Source organism: Apis mellifera, linkage group LG8 (assembly GCF_003254395.2).
Source record: "Apis mellifera strain DH4 linkage group LG8, Amel_HAv3.1, whole genome shotgun sequence".
Taxonomy (NCBI): Eukaryota; Metazoa; Arthropoda; class Insecta; order Hymenoptera; family Apidae; genus Apis; species Apis mellifera.
The window spans coordinates 4,512,499-4,535,569 of NC_037645.1; the positions used below are offsets into that span (position 1 = coordinate 4,512,499).

At 33.9% G+C, this 23,071-nt stretch overlaps 3 protein-coding genes across 18 annotated transcripts in view; 1 reads left to right on the forward strand and 2 right to left on the reverse strand.

Moving 5' to 3' along the window:
• LOC408959 (protein unc-13 homolog 4B) overlaps positions 1 to 23,071 on the forward strand; it is a 31,301-nt gene that overhangs the window by 6,093 nt on the left and 2,137 nt on the right. For 2 of the 11 annotated variants that reach the window (XM_016913488.2, XM_006561426.3), the window contains exons 2-16: positions 9,962 to 10,120; positions 11,021 to 11,276; positions 18,329 to 18,493; positions 18,577 to 18,755; positions 18,847 to 18,891; positions 18,966 to 19,125; positions 19,391 to 19,914; positions 20,152 to 20,298; positions 20,377 to 20,514; positions 20,587 to 20,775; positions 20,849 to 21,143; positions 21,334 to 21,692; positions 21,831 to 22,020; positions 22,099 to 22,405; positions 22,841 to 22,921. In XM_016913488.2, coding sequence (XP_016768977.2) covers positions 9,962 to 10,120; positions 11,021 to 11,276; positions 18,329 to 18,493; positions 18,577 to 18,755; positions 18,847 to 18,891; positions 18,966 to 19,125; positions 19,391 to 19,914; positions 20,152 to 20,298; positions 20,377 to 20,514; positions 20,587 to 20,775; positions 20,849 to 21,143; positions 21,334 to 21,692; positions 21,831 to 22,020; positions 22,099 to 22,405; positions 22,841 to 22,921 — 3,194 coding nt within the window. Of the gene's footprint in view, positions 1 to 4,615; positions 4,978 to 9,368; positions 9,416 to 9,652; positions 9,710 to 9,961; positions 10,121 to 11,020; positions 11,277 to 13,039; positions 13,428 to 15,772; positions 17,302 to 18,328; positions 18,494 to 18,576; positions 18,756 to 18,846; positions 18,892 to 18,965; positions 19,126 to 19,390; positions 19,915 to 20,151; positions 20,299 to 20,376; positions 20,515 to 20,586; positions 20,776 to 20,848; positions 21,144 to 21,333; positions 21,693 to 21,830; positions 22,021 to 22,098; positions 22,406 to 22,840; positions 22,922 to 23,071 lie in introns of those variants that run through there. The other 9 variants (XM_006561429.3, XM_026442428.1, XM_016913489.2 and 6 more) reach the window with 9 other exon arrangements.
• Positions 1 to 23,071, reverse strand: part of LOC725021 (trypsin 3A1) — a 44,434-nt gene that overhangs the window by 1,032 nt on the left and 20,331 nt on the right. For 4 of the 6 annotated variants that reach the window (XM_026442431.1, XM_026442430.1, XM_026442434.1 and 1 more), the window contains 2 exons: positions 178 to 269; positions 17 to 117 (listed from right to left, as the gene is read on the reverse strand). In XM_026442431.1, the coding sequence (XP_026298216.1) occupies positions 17 to 117; positions 178 to 269 (193 nt within the window). The remainder of the gene's footprint in view (positions 1 to 16; positions 118 to 177; positions 270 to 23,071) is intronic. The other 2 variants (XM_026442435.1, XM_026442433.1) reach the window with 1 other exon arrangement.
• On the reverse strand, positions 818 to 4,001 carry LOC100577150. Its single transcript, XM_003249831.4, has 5 exons — positions 3,609 to 4,001; positions 3,097 to 3,545; positions 2,130 to 2,830; positions 1,604 to 1,935; positions 818 to 1,309 (listed from the first exon to the last, which is right to left on the reverse strand). The coding sequence occupies exons 1-5, from the start codon at positions 3,646 to 3,648 to the stop codon at positions 963 to 965; spliced, it is 1,869 nt and encodes a 622-aa protein (XP_003249879.2). The 5' UTR covers positions 3,649 to 4,001; the 3' UTR covers positions 818 to 962.

Consider the following 23,071-nt stretch of genomic DNA (forward strand, 5'->3'; position numbering starts at 1 on the left):
AAAAAGAGAAACTTACAGACAATGAAGAGCAGTGATACCCCAATTCTTGGACAAAATACTAGCTCCGCATATAAATCCGTCAGAATTGTGCAAAGAAAGCTGCAATTTCGTCCTCGTCTTTAAAATCATTCAAACGATTTTTATTTGAAAAACATTTGATTGACAGATTCTACTAACCATGAATGGTCGCTGTTTTATATTAATAGGATGTCCACCAATGATTTTTATCGTCGCTTTGCAAGAAACATTTTCCATTGTAATAAAAATACCTGAAAATATGAAGGAATATCGTTAATTAAATCCAGGAAAATAGAAATGAAAAAAAAAAAAAAAGAAAAACGACTTACACGTTAGGTAAAAAGTAATAGATTTTGCACGCATTTTTACTGACAGCTTGAACGAGTGTGTTTAACAAATCTGTACGACATTCTGTATAACAGAATGCTTTGTATCTTCAAAAGTTATAAATGTCACGTGGCAATGAATTTTGCAAAGATTATCGTCGAAAATTATTTATTATTATTTTCAAGAACAAAGATTTGATAAGTTAGAAGATTCTAGGAAATAGTTACGAGAATATATTGATTTATGCGCCATGATATTTTACTAAATTTATTAGTTATCAAAATATTTTTATATCTTTTAAAAGATATAAAAAATAAACTCGTTTTCTAAACCAGAAAAATAATATAAAAGATTAAAGATATAATAGGTGATGAGATGAAAAATTTTTATTTTCTTCTTTTTTTTTAATTGAAAATCTATTTATTCTTTTTATATCATACAATGATTAATAAGGATAAATATAGATTTGTCGTGTTGGAGATCGGAAGAGACATTTATTTCGATACATATTTCAATACAATAATATCATAACTAATTCATCTTTTGAACCCATACTAATACTACAATATTCGAGATTAAAATTAAATTCTCAAATAATTTTAAAATTTATTGCCGAATCAATCATTTTCATCCGAAAATGGCAAAATGAAATTTTCATCGTATGCAAAAAGAAGACGATCACGCGATGGAAAATCGATAATTTGATCGTATTGAGAGGGGAACAGGGATCTACGTTCACGATTCCATCCGTTGTAGATTTCCAAGGAAGCGTATTCATTCGGGGTTTGTCCAAGAGCGTACAACGAAGAAGCGAAGCCTATAGTTTCGATGAATATCACGATCAGCAGAAGATTGTTGGCCATGGAAACCAGCATACTGTTGTTGTCCATGTCTCGATATCTGCTTAAATGATTCACAGATTCCACCAGGCTATTCATAGAGTTGTCCGCATCTTTTATCATTTCTGCAACGTTGAAGTTTGTGTCACGCATAAAATTGAAGTATCGTTTCTCTTATCAAATTTCTGTCTTTTTCATTAATATAAATTAATAATCTTTTTATCTAAAATAATTAAAAAAAATATTCATTCTACGAAAGAATACTTTTGGATAAAAATTTATATTCTCATAGTTGAGAATCGTATCCATAAAGATTTTCTAATAAAAAAGTTTCTTCAATTTTCAGATTGATTTCGATTTAATCAACAATTAAATATAGATAATTTTGATCGAGTAGGGATTGAAAATAAGGAAGTGACCTGTTCTAGAACGCGTTGCAAACTCTTGCATATTCTCAGAATCCTCGTCGCTATTCCACTCGATTTGCGACGTGCTCTTGTCCGACGAGCTCGATTCGTGCCCATTGAAGTTCTGACCGCTGTAAAGCTCCAGTAGTTTGGTCATCCAGTCCATCAGATGTGTCAAAACGTTCACGTGGCTCTGCCAAGTTTCCTTCAAAGTCTCTTTCATCCCTTGGGCGAAGAATTTTTCGAAATCAATGGCGGATCGATGCAATTTGTTGATCGTTCTGAACGTTCTGAGAAGTGCCCCCTTTTTGTACGACCTTAAAGCTCTCGAGATCTCCTTGTGCCTGATCACAGCAAAATTTATAAATTTCTTATTCTTTATTCTACATCGTCCAAATCCCCTCGAAAGTTTAAAATCTTGAAACGATTCTCAAAATTAACTCTGACTAAATTAATTCTTTCCTTAAACTAGAAGTCTCAATCGATTTTATTAACCGTTTTAAAGATAATCAAAATTCGAATTGAAAATCATACTAACTTTATCGCAGCTCCGCCATCCTTGTCCACAGACTTCGAAAGTTTCCTCAACTTCTCTTTACCATCCTCGAAAATGTTGATACACTGGAACAATTCGTCGATGAATCTTTGCCCCCAAATGCTCTTCGACAAAACGTCCCCAAGATCGTTGACAGCGCGATGGAAAGGGGTCCCTTTCGATATCCTCTTGTCCAAGATCCTCTCGAACACGTAGCTCACCTTACTTTTCATCTTCTTTGGCGTTCTTCGAACAATTTTGCAGGAAATCTTCTCATCCTCCGCGGCCGTGCAATTGCTCAAACGTTGAATAGCCTTCGTCCACGATTTCCCGTCCACGTTGTACGTGGATTGCGATCTAGCGCTGTTCATGCACTCGTCGAAACGTCGACACTCATCAATGCAATCGTCGTAATTAATTCTATCGTTGCTCGCAATCACGAGGCAAAGAAAAACGTGCCACGGTTTTCGTTGGCCGCGATACCTGAGGATATCGTTCCTCAGCAAAGTGTCGTTTTTGAGCGCCTGCCTTGGCGTGCTGTTCATCAGACTTAAAGCCGTTCGAATCACGTTCGAGGACCGTTTCTGGTTTCTCTTCGTGTTCATCTCTGAAAAGCAGTGGGCCAGTTTCTCGATGAATTCCAACACGTCGTCCACCGAGCCAAGAAATTTGAAACCGTCCGAACTTGTTTTATTTGTCAGATGCTACGATATTGTAAACATTTTCTTTTGTTTATAATCTTCCTAATAGATAAAAATCTATAAATCTTTGAATTTTTTAAAGGATGTTACATAGAATAAAAGAAATAAAGAAAAAATGTATAATTAAAATTCTATCTCGTTCATTCAATAATTAAAAAGTATTTTTATAATATAATTTTACTAATGATTTGAAACAGAATTAAGAAATTTTTTATCTACAAATCTGTCCATCATTATAATAATAAAATTTTTTTTAAAATTCTACAGACCTCGTCCTCTCTCAAACTCAAACTTCCATTTCCATTAAATATATCGGTCAATGATGTAATTTCATTAATCATATTTCCCAAGTCTAGCATCGTGTACACGCTTTGCAGCAACACCTCGGAATACCAATCATCGGACAATGGATCCTCTCTCGATCCATTTTCGTACAGTTGAACGTTATTGATCAATCCAAAATCGTTAACGAGTTCGATTACGCTCTTCCTTATACTCTTGCATATTTCCCGAATCGTCGACAACACATCGGCTTCTTTCGACGATCTCAATACGATCGGTTTGCTAATAGGCTTCCCTATTCTCGAGAAAAAATCACCAATTCCCGTTTCCAAACGATGCACTTGTCTGGGATTGACAAACACGAATTGAAAATCGTCGCGTACAATGGGATTCTTTCGATCGACGTGTTCAGAGATAGCGAAATATATAAGGAAATCTATTTGAATACAAATATATGATTATATCGAGAAGATTCGTATTCATTTTTAAAGATACTTACTTGAGAATAGAAGAAATGAAACTAGTTTGGAAATCATCATGTTTGGAAATAATGCAAATACCTGTTTCTAAAACTTTGATTCTTTTTTTCTCTGTTTTATACTCTGCTGTGTACGCGTAATTTTCTCAATACATTGTTTCTTCCTGATAAGTGGATGTGAAATATTGTTTAGTCACGTCCAAGTATGTATAGAGTACATCATCGAGATTTGATCGAATGTGTGTCATACGAGTCCCCATAAATGTCATCCTTGTGATATCTCGAACGAAATATTGCAAGATGAACAAAATGGTGTAAAGATAAATAAGAGGAAACGAGATTTCCATTTGTTAAAAATAGGATCGTTAAAGAAAAATTCAATGCCTTTTTTAAACTTCCTTAACGCGTTATAGATATTTTTTTATTCTTATATCTTTGAGTAGAATTAATTTACTAATAACAGAATATACTTTAAAAGAATTCGTATTTTAAAAGAAATTAATAAATATTTACGTTCAATATCGAAGATTAAATTAAAAATATTGGAATAAATATACGACGTGTCCATCAAAAATCAAAATCAAAAATTGGCGATGGAAGATCATCGACACGCCATAGTGCCAATGACACTCGACGAATTTATTAAAATCATCTCAGTCGCTCGAATTATTCCTTGGCAAAACACCTAACATGATGTCAACTAACGTGATGTCATCGCAACATGACAATTCTCATCCCTAAACATTGATTCATCCGTGCTATTCAAGAATCACGAGGTCATCACGAAGCAAGTGAATGCCAATTCGAGTATACCAAAATTACCAAATCTTCAGTTCCAAACGAAACAACAGCGAATCCACTTCGATTCTTCATCAACGATTATCATGAACGATCGTCAGTGATCAGAAGATTATCAGAACGATCATAAATTATAACTCGTTCCATCCATGGAAACAAAGTCTTTCGAAGAGAAGGTTATGGATGCTTGGTCCGGTAGCATGCGCCATCTGTCGGCTGGAACGGAAATACTGGTGAATGGAGGATGTCGAAACGTGTTACTAGCAACACAGTATTGACTTGTTTCGAGCTGACCAACCGGCGTTAACTCAGTTTACCAAAATTTCTTGCTGTATTGGTCGAGCATTGCGAACTAGTTTCGACAATGAACGACTCGTAGATCGCGTTGGAAGTGACGTTGGCCGAGAGAAAGTTTTATTCGATCCGTAAACGGCGAATGAGGATGTTGTGAATTTCACCCATTGAACGCGAAGAGAAACACACCTTGAAGAATGGATGAGGAGGCGATGTGGAAAGATTTCTATCATAAAATTGTGGTGGAGAAGGAGGAGAAACAGAAGGAGCAGCAAGAAAGCACGGAACATGAGATAAGGTAGAGAGAGAGAGAGTGGCATCTTTCGAAACGTGGAAACTCGATTGGAAACTCTTAATTTTTTTCGTTTTCGTGTGACACGTTACTAACAGTCAGTTACATGTGTAATTACATAAATATGTGTATAGGTGTGGACAATTGTATCGAACATTTACATATAAACGTATCTAAATAACAATAGAGTAAAATTAATCTAATTCTTCGTGCGATAAATTCCTATTGTTTTATTTATTCCTTTTGTTATTTATTTTTCTCGTTGGAAGAGAGAATTTAACAGTTCTTTTATAATTTTTTAAAAAAGACGTAACAGTTTTTAACAAAGTAAATTTCAAAGAAGAATTTTAGAATATTCATCTCGATTCGTATGCAAATGAGCCTTGGAACGGAGTTTGTATTACACGAATCTTATGACTCACGATGATTACCGATGCATAAATGTAAGAGATGCAAAAATGTAACAGATGGCACAAACGATAGAATTTTTATTCCCCGTCATTATCTGTTCCACGAACGTCTTATCATTTCTTAGAAAATTTAACGTATAAATATCATTATCAATATTTTCTAACGTTGAAGAATCACGTGCTCGCCTTGATTCTTGTCGTCAAACAAACACCGGTTGTATAGATTGTAGGAATGACGGGCTGAAACCGCTTCAACTGACTGCATGCACGCAAGCTATTAATAAAACCAGACTAACGATTGAGTCCCAGAACATCTGTGGAGGAATTAACTCTCCTCCAGGTCGCGCGAATACGTAACGTGCCGTCGAGATCCGTGGCTCAAGGTCGATATTTTGAGATTTATTGCTAATGTAGTTCAAGATAATTGCAATAACAGTGTGTTTGGAATGGTTTGAAGGCAGGGTATGGAATAGTTTGAAAAAAATAAACTTATTGAATTGATGTAATTGGGATTGTTGGAATTTTTAGAAATAATAAATAGAAAATTTTGAAAATATCATATATATACACAAATATGATTATCATTAAAGTTTGATTTTAAGATATTTTTATCTTAGTCGATAAAAATGAGTTGATTATATTAATTTTAACAGAGTTAATATTGTGTAAATTGTTTAACTTTCGTAGAATATTAGGTTCATATAAAAATTTTTAATAGCAAGTTAGAAAATGTTTTTTTTCTATTGATATTTATTTGATATTTTTCGCACTAATTATTTAACTTGGACTAATAGTTCTGCAGAGGTTCCGTCATCGACACAGCAATCGACACTTATAAAAGAATTAATTAGCACGTTCCTCGCTGTTCCTCCTCCGTTTAAGGAGGTCGCGTAGAATGCAATAGTCTCGTTAGTTTACATATCAAATGTTCTTCCTACAACGTTTGTATGCACGCGATGAATCCTTTTTTGCATTTCCCTTTCGTCCAAATTATTTTTCTTCACGTGACATCAACTATCAACTGTTATGGCTGATGTATTTATAGATACCGTCTCATAGAAACAAAGACACTTTCTTATATTTTTATCATTCACGTGATAAATTCTATATTCTATCGATTCGTCAATTGTATTAATTGATACATTGAAAAAATATATGATGATTGACGTGATATTGACGTGATTTTGTTAAAATAAAAAATAATAATAATAAATTTCATTTAAACTGTTTTTCTAATAACAAAATACGGTTCACAAAGTAATTGGATTTATTAAAAGTTTAAAGAATTACCTGTACAAATATTATATAAGAATTATAAACAACGAGTTAAATATGATTAATCTAATTTCGTATAATCATAAAAAATGAATTTTGATTTTCCAAATTACGGGGAGAAGAAGGAGGAAAATAATTATGTTCTGAGAGACGAGACATTAACCACGATTGCACTATAATAATCTATGAATCAACAACAGAATTCACGATACATTTTCCCATGGGTCGGCGATATCTCAGCGTCGATGAGGACGTCACACGAGGACGGGAATTCCTCGTTGCGTAGCCAATAAAAAAAAAAAACCAGTTAAGAATTAAATCATCATCGCGTGGGTGAACGTCCAGCGAGATTGAAGATCAACATTTGAAAATAGCTTATAAATAAATAAATAAAGAATAATTGCAGAATCATTTAATATACATTCTTGTGAATCGTTCTAAAATCATTCCAAAACCTACAAGATCGATAACAGATTTTATTTCATTCGAATTTTAAAATTAATTTATAAATGATTATTTTTAAGAATGTTTCGTCTTTTTTTTGTTGAGATAATAAAAAAAATTCGTACGCTTAAATTACAAGGCACGTGTGGAAATTACTCGAAATAAAATAAATGATCGTGAGTCGAAGCGAGATTAATTGAATCGATTCGAATTTTGAAATCGATGAAGAGATCGATGAAGGTCGTTTGTGGCTTGTATCACCATTGTTCTCTATAAGACAACAGCTTTGTGTTATAATCAAGTATTTGTAATGTATACGTTTATATTTATATTAAATGTAACTTTGTATCTCTTAACTTTTATTTAAAATTTAATCTTCAAATTTCATCCTTTTCATCCTTTTTCAAATTAAAAATATTCCGATGATGTATCGTCTCTCTTGATGTTATTTAATTTTTGCTTACCAATCGATAACTGTGGTAATATTCCTGAAGGTTAATTTATTGTAACTTTGTAATAAACTGTATCGAATTAATGGTTTTTTTCCGGACTTGATGTATTGAAAATAAAAAAACAGCAATTTTCTATGATATAATGCTGAATTATAATAAAAATCTAAGAATTATCCTTCTCTCTTGTGTCAATATTTAAAGATATTATATCATACATCGATTTTTCTTTTTATATATATTTTCTATAGTGGAAAATTTTCACAAAAATTTATGTAACAAAGAATAAACATTTATATATATATATAAGTTACATGTAAACAAATTCTAGATGATTTTCTCTTCTTTTTTTTAGTAGAAAAAATTTCTTTAATGATTCAAGATATTTTTCGACACAGTTTATTAAATCAAAATTATTATTGGATAAAAAAAAATATCACTGTGTTTATTGCGAAAATAAATAATTCGCAAGTTATAAATAATCGATCCTCGATACACTCGTGTTAATCGACGATTGTACAATTAGAGAAATAAGATCAAGAAGTGGAAGAAGAACATGTTTCGAGAGCCGATCTTTGATGGGACGAAGAATGTGAATCGGTGAATCACATCTTTAGGAGTTAAAAATAAATGAGTACAGAAGGAAATAAAAAAATATAGAAAATTACGCAAGAGCATGTATATTTTTTGTATGTCTGCACGAAGACTGGAAATAAATGAGAAATGGCGTGATGTTTTATATTGTCTTCCAATTTAAAACTTTTATTTCTCTTAAGTTTAAATTTTCTTTCAATTAGGGAATATAATTTTAATTCGTAAGATGAAAAATATTCTTTATATTTTTCTTTACAATGAAGAAAAAGAGATATATATATATTCACTTATCTGTTATTACATTTAACGATCAATCATTGAAAACTGGAACTCTAATAATTGGAATACCTTAGAATTAAAAATAAAATGCAGAAATAAATTTAAGTAAATCGTCATTTATATAGAAGCTTTCTGTGCATTAATAAATACAAAGCAATAATCGAGGAAGAAAATATTGATTTAATTAATAAAACGAAGAATTGAGAGAAGAAGAAACAATCATGTTCAATTTGAAGAATGAAATTATCATTAATGATGTAATGTACAAGAATTTTCATTATTAGAAATCGTTCGTATCGTAACGAAATAGAGAGCAGTAACGACAGTAATTAAGATAATTAAAACTAACATTGTATTTTCCGCTCATTAACTCATATCGTCAAATAATTTATCATACAATTATTATTAATTACGTTCGCGGATAGATACAACCAAAACAAAAGTAAAATAAAACTGTACTGTCGATGTAAACTCTAATAATTTTTAATCCTTTTTACTCCTCGATAATTCAACAATAACATTCAACAATAAAATTTTACATCGAAAAGAAAAAAGTAAATTAAACAAATCTTATCGTTATCGAAAACGCAATAAAAATAATTTTATCGCAAATTCATTGGTAAACATATTTATCAAATTATATAGGATAGTTTGTGTTAATCTTTACCTCGCGATCAGAATATCTATGAATAATAATATAAATCTTTATGTCCGAATTATATACGTATGTATATAATAAATTGTGGGAAAATTAAACGTTCGAGGTCTATCTTACATATATCCTGTTGCCACTTATTTCCTTCTCCTCTACTTCTTTTGCGAGTCCTTCAGCAGTTCGGTGTCAGACATGCTTCGACTGACATCGTCGTCTGTCTCTTGCATATAGTAGATTGTGCCGTTTATTGACAGACACGAAAAGTGAAGTGAATTTGTCTTTAAATTGTCGTGAAAATCGTTAAATATGGTGATTGTTGATAAAATAATATCGTGGTGGTGATTATAGATCATAGAATTGTTAAAATAATTATTTTTGTTATTTAATAACATTTGCGAGAAAGATCGTAGAATTTTTCTGTAAATTGATTTTGAATTACTCTTCTTTTGTATACATTTTGTACACGTTTGACAAAACAATTCGATTCTTTTTATCTTTTAGATAAAAAGATTTAAATTAAATTTTGTTGCGTTTAAATTATCTTAAATTTTTTTAAATTAAAAATTGGAAACAAACAAAAAGTTTTTTTAAAATGATTATAAACAATTTTTGTAAGAAATGAAGGAAAAAAGGTAAATTTACAAGAAATAAAAATGAAACTAAAATATTATACACGGGATGATTAAGCTGTCTTACCTAATTAATTTATCTCTCAATTATTCCTCAACTGAATAATTTATACAAAAAAAAACATATCAATTATGATTATCAAACAAACAAATCTTGTTAATCGTAATAATGTTTCGTGTAATCGTGTTTTCGTGAATATGTTTCGTGAAACGACGTATGAAACGAAGAATCTCTGTTTTTTTTTCATTCCAAAGGAAGGAGAGCCGAGAAATGGCACACTTCGAAAAGCTGGACGAGCAGCACCCTTATTATGCGATCGCAGCTGCCCGAATGTGGCAAAAACCGGAAACGAAACCGGTGACGACAGCGAGATTTTATTGGAAATTTGCTGCGTTCAACTTTATTTCTGAAAGGTGAATCCGCGTTGCTTAAATCTCATCAAAATCTGGTGCACCACGCGACAGAGCTGGGCGCTTTCTATTTCTAATCCCGAAACCACTTTTGAACCATCAAATCTAGTTTTACTATTAGAGCTAGAATTCGGCTAAGTAATACGAAACAACGAACAATTCCATCGATTATTTTCACTTTAATCTTCTCTTTTCTAAATCATTTCGAAATAATCGAATAACATTTTAAAAACGATCATTCATCAAACGAAGTTAAACTTGAGGGAATTCGATGATGCTCAGCTCTAAAACATGGTCTACCAATATATTATTAATGCGATAGAATTTCGCTAGTAGTTGCTTTCTCATTCGTTCGATGCTCTCCTCAATTTTTACCATTTTTGTACGATTAATCTATAATGATTTGTCAATAAAATAAATATTCTGTTACCATACAATTAATCGAGTAGTAATAGAATTTATATTAATAGATAATAAGGAAAAAAATTATCGTCGATTTCGAAAAAGAATTACAATCAATTTTTAATAAAATACACAATGTTATGAAAGACGTTGAAAAAGACACGTCGTAGACGTGTAAATGAGCCATCATCGTAGTCCACTGTTTAGCACAATTTTCGCTTTAACGAAATCGATCAGAATCAGAGGAAACACAATCCGCTTGGCTCTGCAATAACGTCAAATTAACATGCTAATGGATCCTCTGCTCGAGAAGCAATTCGCTTTCATCGCTTCTTGCAACTTTTTATGATATAATGCAATTAATCAATTTGCAATAACACGCCACGACATTCGAAAGGAAACACGATGTGCAAAAGCGACACCTTATAATGATGGGACGAATTATCATTGTTAATATTTTTTCAAATATAATTTCTCTTATCATTTAATTCTTATCCGCAGGATACAAGAGTCAGATGGAGGTTTCTTCGAGAATCTTGGAACGTTATTGGCGGAGAGAGTTCGAGCACAGGTGCAAGCGGAAGGGCCGCTTCCAAAGAAGAAGGACGAGGTCCTTCCGAAGGAAGAGGATGAGGAGGAGGAAGTGAGCGAGGAAGGAAGTATGGAGGAGCCTGTCGAGGCATTGTTGGAGACCGACAGTGACAGGGATGAGAATGAGCATGCTACGATTTTCTTGGCCGAATCTATGGGATGGAACGTAAGTTTTACATCATTTAAAATCTAGATATTGAATATATAACTTTAATCACTGGCACATTTTTATCAGATTTTTATCAGAAAAATCTATATTTAAAATTCTTTTTATGAGATACAATTTTTATTTAGAAGAAGCTTTGATATTTTTATTTACATTGATTAAAAAAGTTTTTGGTTAGTAATTGATGTAATATTTAAAATTGAAGAAACATTTCTTTCTCTCTTGATTCCAAATTAATGGATTATTAAAATGCTTGATGTTTCTTCTTTGAAAACTTTTATAAAAACTATCTATAATTTTTCTTCTTTTATTAAATTTCTTTTTATTTTTTTCTTTTTTTACGTGATGAATGTTAAGAGTCCATGGCCTCTAAAATTTCGAGCGTTTCTTTTTTTGGACTTCGTGGAATTTCGAGCATCATCGAATAACCACGAATGGATCTCTACGCGTCATCGAATCGCTTAAAATACATTGATAAATCTATCCACGTCAATGATAAAGAGTGGTCTGTTCAATATATTTGCACGAATACTTGTTTTACGTAACGCTCTGTAAAAAGATTATAGAAAGAAACAGATGGGGAGAAAGAAACGTGGGAAACTATCTTGAAAGAATGATCAAACACACTGAGAACATTGTAAAGAGTATTCCAATTTAAACATGTCCATATTATTATAACGTTTGATAAAGAACTATCTGCCGAGAAATGAATTTCATTTTCACAAGGGAGAAGGATACAACTTTTCCACAAATTTCTCCCTCAAGAATCTTTTTTAGATTTAATTGAATTTCTTCTTCCCTCGCGATTCTTTCTTTTAATTTTCATCCTTTGATACTTCGACCAATATTTTCAGTCACACACATTCTATAACCATCCTCGAACATTCTTTCCATTTTTTATTTATTCCAATATATTTGATCGAATCGCGCCAATATATATCCTATACAGCGTTAGACTGTACAACAAGACGGATATTGATTCCGTCGAAAGGTTCCAGTTCAAGTTTAGTTACGTGCCCTGGCACACGCGTTTTCGAGCAACGAAAACGTGGTAACTTTTTAGGGTAAAAATTAATATTAACTGTGCTCTCCATTACTTCTCGTGTTGAGAATAATGCGAATGGGGATATATAATTGGCTGTTCTCTCTTCAACTCGATGAAAAATATGTAAGTAGAATAAATTAATCGTGATGGACAATGCTTAAGATTTTCTTCTTTCTATTTTTGTAAAGTAAATGCATTGGATAGGATTTTTATTTCAGGATATTTAGAATATTTCTCCAGAAATTGTGAAAGAAGAGATTTTATAAGAAACTCTTCACGTGTTTCTTAATTAACCTCTCAAACTCTATTAATTGTTTAAATCGTATTATTACTTAATATATTTCAAAAGATTTTTGAAAATAGAGATATTATAATTTTTTCTTAATCCTCCCAACACATTTCACGATACTTACTTTAACTCTATCAATTAAAAAAAAACCAAAATCCGCTCCAATCGTTTCACCTCCCCCACAAAATCGTTCGAGAACGCAAAACAAAGTAGAAAAGTTTGTTGATTCACCACGTGAATGCGTGGTTCAATTATGTCACCGATACATAGTAGCAACAACGGCACAAGTCGCGAGGTTTTTGTCCTCTAAGCTCAATAAGCAGTTAAGTCCAATTTGAAACGCGACTCTGGTTTTGTAGCGTAGCCAGCGTGTGACGCTAGTTGAATCGTCGTCGACGACGACGACGACTCCGACTCCGATCTGTCGGTCCATCTATTCCTGGCAGTGCGCTACACGCCTTCGTCAGCTTCCTATCTATCCACCCATCCACCTATCATCCTCGTCCTGCCAACGATACTTCCTCCTCGATTAATTGGATCCTGGCTTAGCTCGTTTAAAATTTTATTTAAAATTCGATAAAGCATTCCTCGATTCTTCGCTCTTCTCGAATCGAGCGAGCGAGCGCGTGAAACTGTGAAGTGGAAACAGTTTGAATCAGTGATCAGTGCGTGGAGAAGTAGTTTGAAAATGAATTTTCTTTTTTTTCATTCTCTCTACTCCTTGAATTTTAATTCGGATGGATGAGAATTTGAATCGAGGCGAGACGTTTTAATTAGACGTTCGATTTGAGGAGTATCGCAAGATGGTGCTTGCCAGGTAAACGGAAACGGAGGGATTCGAGGGAAGCAAGGTTGATGGAGTATCGTGGAGGTGTGAGGATAAGCTGATATTGTGCAGTAATTGGTTCGGGGGAGGGGGGGGGTCTTATTTGTTGACGGTTAAACGCGTAAAAGCTCGGCAAGTCGGCGCAAGGCGTAAAAATAAATCGAACGTAAGAGAGATAACTCGGTTGGGCAATCGAGTATTCTATGTATTCGAAAATTGGCCAACTGTCAGCTGCATAATTTTTGTTCTACGCGGAAAAATTCTCGTGGATAGAAAAGATAGATCGCAAAGATGCGAAGACACGAGAAATTTGAGAAAAGTTCTTTTCTCAAAACGAACAAAGTGGCTTTGAATTAGAGAAGAATTCTTTTTTCTTTTTATATAAACATCATAAATCTCTGTGTTATAATTAGAAGATCGGTTTATTTTCGGGAAAAGACGGGATAATATTTATATTTGTTGTGAGTCATAGCAGTGGGAGATTAAGCAAAAAATCCAATGATTATGAAACAAATCACTTCGCTTCAGTTTCGCTTTCTTTCGAACAAAGATATTTTATCGACACGTATAAAATTAATTCAAGCACAATAGATTTTTCCAAAATATCCCAAAACTCATTTAAATTAATTATCACTTAAAATATTATCGGTATTAAAATTATTTCGTGAGATTAATCTTCTCAATTATCACCTATCTACTTCTATAAAACACCCAATTGCTCCAATATTTTTTGAAAATTTTTAAAAAGATCCTCCCTCCACTACTCGTTTTCCTGTACAAATTGATTCCCTTTCTGAATAAAATAAATTTAAAAGGAACGAGATAGATTAGAGACTAGATATAAAAATAGAGAAGGGAAAAATCGGAGCTGGCCACGAAGGACGAGAATACCGTGTGTATCTAGGCGGTCAATGAGCTAATTGCCGTGGTATATCAATTTTCATTGGGCGCAATTGCACAAGTATACATAGCGGTGTGCACTTGTGTCGGCTCAAACAGGATACGGCATAGTTTCCCTTTGTGCAGATTCATTGTCTTGTTTTCGCGTTTTCCATTGGTCCCCTCGTTAACGGAGCGGCCAATGCGTGGCTGGGTCCTCGATATTTAAATTGGCCGTCCCGTGTGCGGGGTGGAGAAATGGAAGAAGAAAGAAATGTGAGACCGTACCTTTGTTCCGCTCGGGATTTAAATGAGGTTGAAAGGTTACCGGACGGGAAACGACGTTTCCTTTTCGTTTCATTACGCGATTCGATTATTTTTTGAATTTTTTTTCTTTTTTATAACGAATGAAAAGTTTAATCCGTTGCTGTATATTGGATAGATATAAAACGTCCGAATATTCCAGAAAAGATTCGAATAGTTGGAGTTTGAAAGAGGGATTATTAGAAGAAGATTGATGAGAATGTTTAAATTAATTTCGAATTTAAAATATTCGGGATCTGAAATGAAAACGTGTTATCAGAAAATTTGATTTAAATTTGAAAATTTTAATATTGAGATATTGTGTATTCTGGAAATGGATGTACACAATTAATTTACTTCGAAATCTAAAATTATCGTACGCACGTGTGAAACTTGCTTCAAAAGGAAGAAAAATGGAACCGGTAATCTTCTAAAACAAATATTTTCCTCTTCTGAGACTCTATCGAGCCAATAGGGCCAATGTTAACCGAATCACGAAACGTACAAATAAATGGAATCTCATTGTCAGAGTCAATTGCTCTTGGCAACCATTAATGCACGACGATGTTAAAGGCTATGTCCTAGTTTCCCTATTTTCCCCTTCATCGAAACTAATTTTCTTTACTCCTTGGGTCGTGTCATCGATCAATTTGAACGTAATGAAACTTCATCCCGGTCGATTCATCGAATATCTCGAGATGATTATTGAAATATTTTTCTTTCTTTCTTTTTGACAAATTCTGAGACAATTTTTCCTCGGTGAACAGTTAGAAAACAACTATTTCGGTCGAACATCGTCGCGTTCTCGACGTTCTTTTTGAGAGGTCGAGATTGGAGGAACGCGCTAAAAAAAGAGCAACCTTAGAGATTTGTCTGGTGCACGATGAACAGGACAAATGCTTTACGTCTTCTCTTGATTACGCAATGAAAAATTTGGAAAAAATTTAAAAATGTTAAGAATCAGTTTGAAACTTTTCAATATCGTTGAGTTTGAAATACAATTATAGAAATAAATTAATCTTCTAATTGTTAAATATAATTCTGAAAATATAGGATAAGATTTATCGAGATTAAGGATAAAATTAAATGGCTTGTCTCAATTAATTGGAAAAATCTAAAGAGTTTTTTGAAAATTTGCAACAAAGAATATTTCTGACTCGATTTCTAGGTTTCCATCTATTTTTAATTCCAAACTATTTTTCTCATACGAAAGTATATGTAACGTGATTAAACTCAATTAACGAGACGAATTTAAATGAATTCGAATTAGGTCAGTGTCGTGAAAATATTTCAACGCTCGGAATAAATTTTTGAACTGAACTGTATATCGCAGATAACCGCACAGCTTAATCAAATTCAATGTTTCAAAACCAGACTGCATACACTTACATCTTCAAAGGCCCAATATTACTTCTTTTCATATCTTCTCTGGTACTTATCAATATTTGCAAAATCTCCAAAGGGGAAAAGTCGTGTTGATACTCGAATTATCTTATGCTCCCATGTTAAACTGTTCTCAATTTCGTCAAATATATACATATATATATCGACAAATAAAACACTGAAAACTCAAGTACATTCAAATATATTTTGACAAATTTGTTTAACTTTCATATAAATCCTGTTTAAATCCACGACTTTTGATTCCTCTTTAAATATCTTTCAACAAATTATTATTCGATAAAAAAAATTCTCAATCTTTATCATATCAAAGTATTCATTTCTCAGAAATCGAACGATTAATCTTAATAAAATTGATCATTAATCATCTAAATGAATACATCTCAAAAGGACATATTTATCACAACATTTCCTCTTATATCTACAATGCTGCGTTTTATCCCTTGGTTCATCTAGATGCTCTTTTTCGATTATGCACAGTCAAATAAATATGCGGAGCTCCGATAACAAAGGTCGCGGCCGTCGAAGTTCATCATTGGCTGACAATACTAGTACACGATTCTTCGCTTTTAGATACTCGTTCGATACTCGTCGCGTGTGCAACACCTCGAAACTACTTCCAATTCCTTTCCTATTCGATTAAACATTCTCAAACTTCGTTCTCCATACAAAAACATACTGCATATCGATTTCAATACATCAAAAATTCTTCCATTTCTCCGTTATTGTGTCAAACCTTAAAAGAAATTTAACCAAAAAATATATCCCTCTAATTTATTTAGAAAATTAAAAATAATTGTTCAATCATTCCCAAGACGTTCGAAACGATTGTCGCTTTTATTATAATACACGAGGATGAAAGTGTCGTGAGTGTCTAGATCGTAGCTGACAGTTTCTTTCGAAATCGGTGTTTCGAAATCGTTTAGGTGGAAACGTTGATCATCGTTGTCGTCGCGATGAATGAAAAATTTTCATCGAACGGACGGCGAGGAGAAGGATGGAACGAATCTGTATTTGCGAGTGGACGTTTTGAATGTGCCGCGAAAGTGTGAACATGAGATCGACACAACAAAGTGTCGTCCACAGTGTTTGTTTCTCCGTAGTGGAAATGAGGGAGAAATGAGGTTGAACGAAACGAGAGTGTCGTGAGCGCGAAACGAAAATGGTGAGCACCAATCCATCCTTAGGGGTGGTCACTCTGAACAGAGAGAGGAACACTTTCCGCGGTGTACCCAAGGCGGAAATCGAGCGCAGAACGAACACGCTTCTCCAGGCTATGACGGTGAGTCGACATGGAAACGTTGAAAAATTGATTGAAAATCTGCGTTGAACGTATGATATTCAACCTATAACAATTCTTTTCCTTTTTTAAATCATTTTGAATTCGTTTGATCGTTGTATTAGTGATTACTAATTCAATTTCCTCTTCTTCTCCATAAACAAGAAAAATTTTGTTTATCTTAAACGTAATAATAATAAAAAAAATTTTTTAAACTTTAATGTGCAACATATAACTGATAATATTGAAGTATTTTAAATTCTGCGAATGGAGATCATGAAAGAGGGGATGATTTAATTCTGCAGAAAGAAATATTAAACTTTGTAATTATTGAAAGGCGAGAATAAAATGTTCTGGACTTTGTTATAAAAAATTGTCAAGACAAAGTAGCGTTGAACTTATTCGCATTGTTTGAAATCTGAATATTTGAAAGAAAGTGAGTAAATAAAAGAACAATATCTGTTCTGTTCACCAGCCAATCGTTCGATTAAGGCATGCTTTAATGTATCCGACGAAAGAACTTTGAACCGTGGGTATCGTGGCTCGGGTGACGATTCTACAAATGTTACTCGCAGCTAAAATCTGCTCGCATGTGTTTCATCAGAGCGTCTTGCGACCAGCAGATGCTTTATGTATGACGTAAAGACCTATTGCTCTTTGTTTATGAATAATTTAATTACCAATATTAGAGAGAGAAGGGAGTGGAAGATTGTTTAAAAATGTCCAAGACTTATCTAAATAACAAAGAAATAATTTTTTTTCTAGAAATGAATGTTAATGAGTAGTAAAAGTTTGATAAAGTATATATCTCTTTTTATTTTTATTCGATTATATCATCGTTTGAATCATTTATATATACATAAAACTTAATGAAATTTAATCGAACGAAAGAAACTTATATATTTTTATAAACTTAAAGTTTCATTCTTTCGAAGAAGATTCGATAAAAATGTGTCTTCTTTTGTACCCGATTCAGATTCCTAGAAAATCTATATTCAGATTATTAAATAAGTTAATTTATTATCTGTAGATCGAGGAGCTCTATGCTGCCCTAGTTTTTATGACCCAGCATCAAATAGGCTACGACGTATCCAACGAGTGTAAACTGGAAACTCTGCTGAACCATCTTCAAAATGCGTTCAAAGTCGACAATGATGTGCACGAGAGAGTTCTGGACGAGACTAAAAACATGGAGGTGAGAATAGGAAAAAATATCCAAAATTTTCATTTCGAGAAGAGAAATGTTTCTCTGTAAATTGTGAAATTCGATTTAAACAGCCACCGGAAATGCACTTGTGCGTCGAAGTGATCGAAGCCAAAGAACTCGTTTCCAAGGACGCCAATGGCAAAAGCGACCCTTTCTGCGCCCTTTACCTAGAATCAGCTCCCACCAGGAGGTACAACACTGCCGTAAAAACGTCCACCCTCAGCCCTGTTTGGGAGGAACACTTCGAACTGTGAGTTGAAACCCAAGTCGAAAAGATCATTGAAAATTTTGAATCGATCTTTTTATCGATGGATAAAAAATAATTTTAATTATTTTTCCAGCCCCCTCGAGGATCCAGAGAACGACGTATTATTTCTAGAAGTATGGTAAGTTGAAAATGAAGCATTCACTTGATGATGACGTCAAGATGAAATATTATATGTTATTATTTAATTTAAAGGGATTTTGACGCTGCTGAAACAGTTCCTGAAAAAATGAGTAAAGTGAAAGATGTAAAGGGTGTTAGGGGGTTGGTAAAATTAGCGAAGGAGATTGCGGTCACAGCCACGACTGGCAGCCACGATAACGAATTCATCGGCCGCTGTAGAATACCTCTTAAAGTAAATGGACAAGCATTTGTTACATTTTTATTTTAGCTTTCCTCGATTCTTACATCCTAAATTTTAACAATTGTAAAGACCCTATAAACTTTCCTAAAGGTTTCTAATCTCTGAATAAATTCTATTCTATGAAACCACGAATATTTAATCAATAAATTTTATATTTTTTCTTTTTCCAAGAGAGAAGTTTAAAAAATTGCCAATTTATTGGCAAAAATTTAAAAAAAGAAACAAAAAAAATTTCAATCGATATTAATTTTAACAGGATATACCGACGACAGGCCACACAATGTGGTATTCCCTCGAGAAGAGAAACAAACCAAAGAGACGCGGCGTGGTGAAACTGAGGTTGGCCTTCAGCGCGGAGCACAATGCATTGGTGGCCGCCCAAGAGCACAGACACCTGATCAGAGTGCTATTGTTGTACGAATTGGAGACGGAGAAAATAGAGAAATACTGTTGGAGTGGGCGATGGTCGGCACCCGCGGAAGTTCTTCTTCTTCAGCACAGCGCGCAACGCGGTTTGCTGGCTAGAAACGTGACGCTTGCCCAGTGGATAGAATACGCGAGGATTCATCAGGAGCATCCCCTCAACTTCACCGTGTTCAATAAATTGGTGGTCGATCTGTTGAGGCCTATGGAGAACGGCCTCTTCTCGCCAGATGAAACCAGATTGTTTTGGGACGCCACGAAGAAATTGTTGTACTCTTGTCTTAACAGTATTCGCAAGATCAGGAGGTTCACAGTCGGTGATAAGAATGCTATGGCACAATTGTCCGCCATTTTGGGGTAATTATCGTTGGACCGTGTGAATTTCCAATTAACACGATTTAGAAATGTTACTTAAAATTATCTAAAATGTTTTAAAATTTTTTTATATACAGTTTTATATACTTTGAATTTGATTTATTTTATTATTACAATTCTTTTCGATATTTTAAAGTATGAAAAAGAATTTTGAAAGACGAAAATGAAGTGCAAGAATGTGAAAAGAATGTGAATGTGAAATTTTTATATGCTATACAGAATACTTTCATCCCTTTCATCCCTTAAAGTTCCTGAGGACGTGAATTTGTTTCCTGGAAAGATGTATCATTGGTTCCCAGACCCTGATGAGAAATTAAGTATCGTTCAAGCTTTGGATTACACGGTCGAACAGGGTGGTATTGAATGGTAGATCAACTTTTCAAAAATGAATAAAAACTTTTCAAATTAATTAAACGGAGAGAAATAAATATTACGTCACTTTAGGTTCGAACACATATTGAATAATAATTATCCAGAAAGTGAATCGGACGAAGATTCGTTAAAGTATCGTATCAAAGTGATTCAACTCGTGAGGGCAGATTTACAAAACGCTATCGATAATTACGATAAACTGTTTATCAAGTAAGTTTAATCTTTTTAAAAAAAATTATCGAACATTGTTGCACGAAATTAATTTCAATTTTATAATTTCAGACGAATCAATTTCCCCTACGCCAGGTGTTTGTACGTGATGTACGAAAAGAGGATCAGCGGTTTGTGCAGGATTATCGTGCAAGATGTTTGCAGTAGAATGAAGAGGATCGAGATTGAAAACACCGATGTCGAATTGAATTTGGGAACGACGTTGTTCGAATTGTATCTCACGTTGCAGAGATTCGCTTTGTAAGATTCGAGCATTAAAGAAACAATGTAACAAAGCAATTGAATGGATGAAACGAAATTGAATTATTCTTAGGCTTGGACAAGTGTTGTGCGCCGAAGGACAGTTAGAAAGAATGGAAGTGCAAAATTATCACGATTGGTTCAGGGCTGGGGTTGCACACTGGCTCGACATAGCTGTCTACAAAGCTTTGAAACGGATTGACAGAGCCGTGGAGTTCGACACCCTCCAAGCAGTTGATAACACCGTCCAATACAGCTCGAGTGCTGTGGACACGTTAACGATATTCTATCAAATCAAAGTTTTCTGGACGCAGCTCGCGTGGCCCGACATGGAGGGCTCCTACACTTTCGTAGCTAAAATTATCGACGTAAGTTCTGTACATATTTTTAACAATCGTGAAAATCTGAATTTGAACGAAAAAGATTATTACAATATTATACAGTTAGCTCTTGTCAAGTATTTCTAATTAAAGTTTATATATTTCTTGCCAGTCCATAGAATTTTGGATAGTTTGTTGCAAAATTCTCAGTATTGTTGTTAATGTTTAAATTTTTCAGGACATCTGCAAATGTTCGATAGCGTATGCAGACAAAATGGCGAAGAAGGCAGAACTGACCACGGAATTGGAACAATTGTCGAAGGGCAGCGTGTACGAGAAGAAATTTTACGTGTCGACAGCTTGGTGTTTCGCCATAAACAATATTGATTACATCAAAACATCGATCGGGCCATTGGCCCACGATCTAGGATTCCAGAGTATCGTGGACGCGTTCGCGGAGAAGAAAACCCAACAAGAGGCGGACAGGTGTCAACAGACCCTCCAATTGATCATTGACAACGCGACCGACACTGTTAAGAATAAAATTATAGAATTATTACAGGTTGTCGCCAATAAAATGTCCCCTGCCATGAACAGGTAATTAAATCCTACAATACTTTCATTCGATTTATTATTTCCAATCGAAATTACATTCATTCGTAAATAAATAAAATTAATTTTCGTGGATAAAAATTGTAAAAACTTATATTCGAAATTAAAAATTTTTGACTGAAGGTTCCTCATGGAGGGTGCAGAGTTGATAGACACGACCAGCAATTCCATGGATCGGCTTTTACAATATTTAGACACGAATCTAACAACGTTGCACGACAATCTGAACGAAGACAATTTCGAGAGAATCTTGTTCGTTATTTGGGATATATTATCAGAAAGTTTGTACCAATTAGTGCATAATAATTTGGAGGTACGTCATAGAAAAACGTATAATATCCTTTCACTCTTTATTCGAGGTATTTTTTCAAACAATTTCAATTGTCAACAGAAAAGGAGACCACCATCGTTCTACTCGAACCTTCATCGCACATTGCACACCCTTATTCGATACTTTAATATCGGAGCCGACGAGGCAGCAAATGTTAAAGTGTTGGAGAAGATCGAGCACCTTTTGGAGCTTCATGGCCTCGAGACAGCCGAGTTGATACATCGTTATCACCAGGAGCGGATAAAAGAGCAAAATGACTTGGAAGAATCCGAATACGGGCAGATCACGGTTAAGGCGCAGTTCGTGGATAACTCGTTGAATATTCAAATATTAAACGCGAGGAAACTGCGACCTGTTGATAGTAATGGTAAGAGAAGGAAAATCGTGGAAATTTTTCCGTAAGAAAAATATTTCTTGGGTACGAAATTGTAACTTATTTAGAGGTATCATTGCTAGAAATGAAATTTTAGGTTGTAGATAGTTCTTTTTTCTTTTTTTACGTCGATCTTTTTTGCGAGTAATTCGAAGATGAAGAATGTGCAATTATTTTTTTTTAACGAATGCTTAGAAAATTTTTTATTTTTTTTCATATCAAGTTGATGTAATTGTATTATCCGACGAGAATCACTCGGATTATTCTATTTTGTTAATGATTAGAAAGAGAATCGAAATTGCACACAACGCCAATTGCACAATTAAAGCGAAAGTTTCATTTCGTAGCTTGTTGTTTCGTTTGCTTGTCGAAGGGAATTAGGGGTTGGCCTCGCGATAAAAAGAATGATATTTTATTTCGATTTTATAGGCGATTTGGTAGGCAAGGTGTCTACTCTCAAACGCAAGCTTCATACAAAATCTAAACAAAGACAGAAAGAATGGAAGACAAGTATGTAAATGTGGATGTAAAACAAAAAAAAAAAAAAAGACTCTTCCTCATCACTCTTTCAATTAGAACATGTCTCATCCGGTTGCTTGCCCTCGTGACAATTAAAACTATCAAATTTGCATGCGAATTTAGCCGACCAAATTGTCGAAT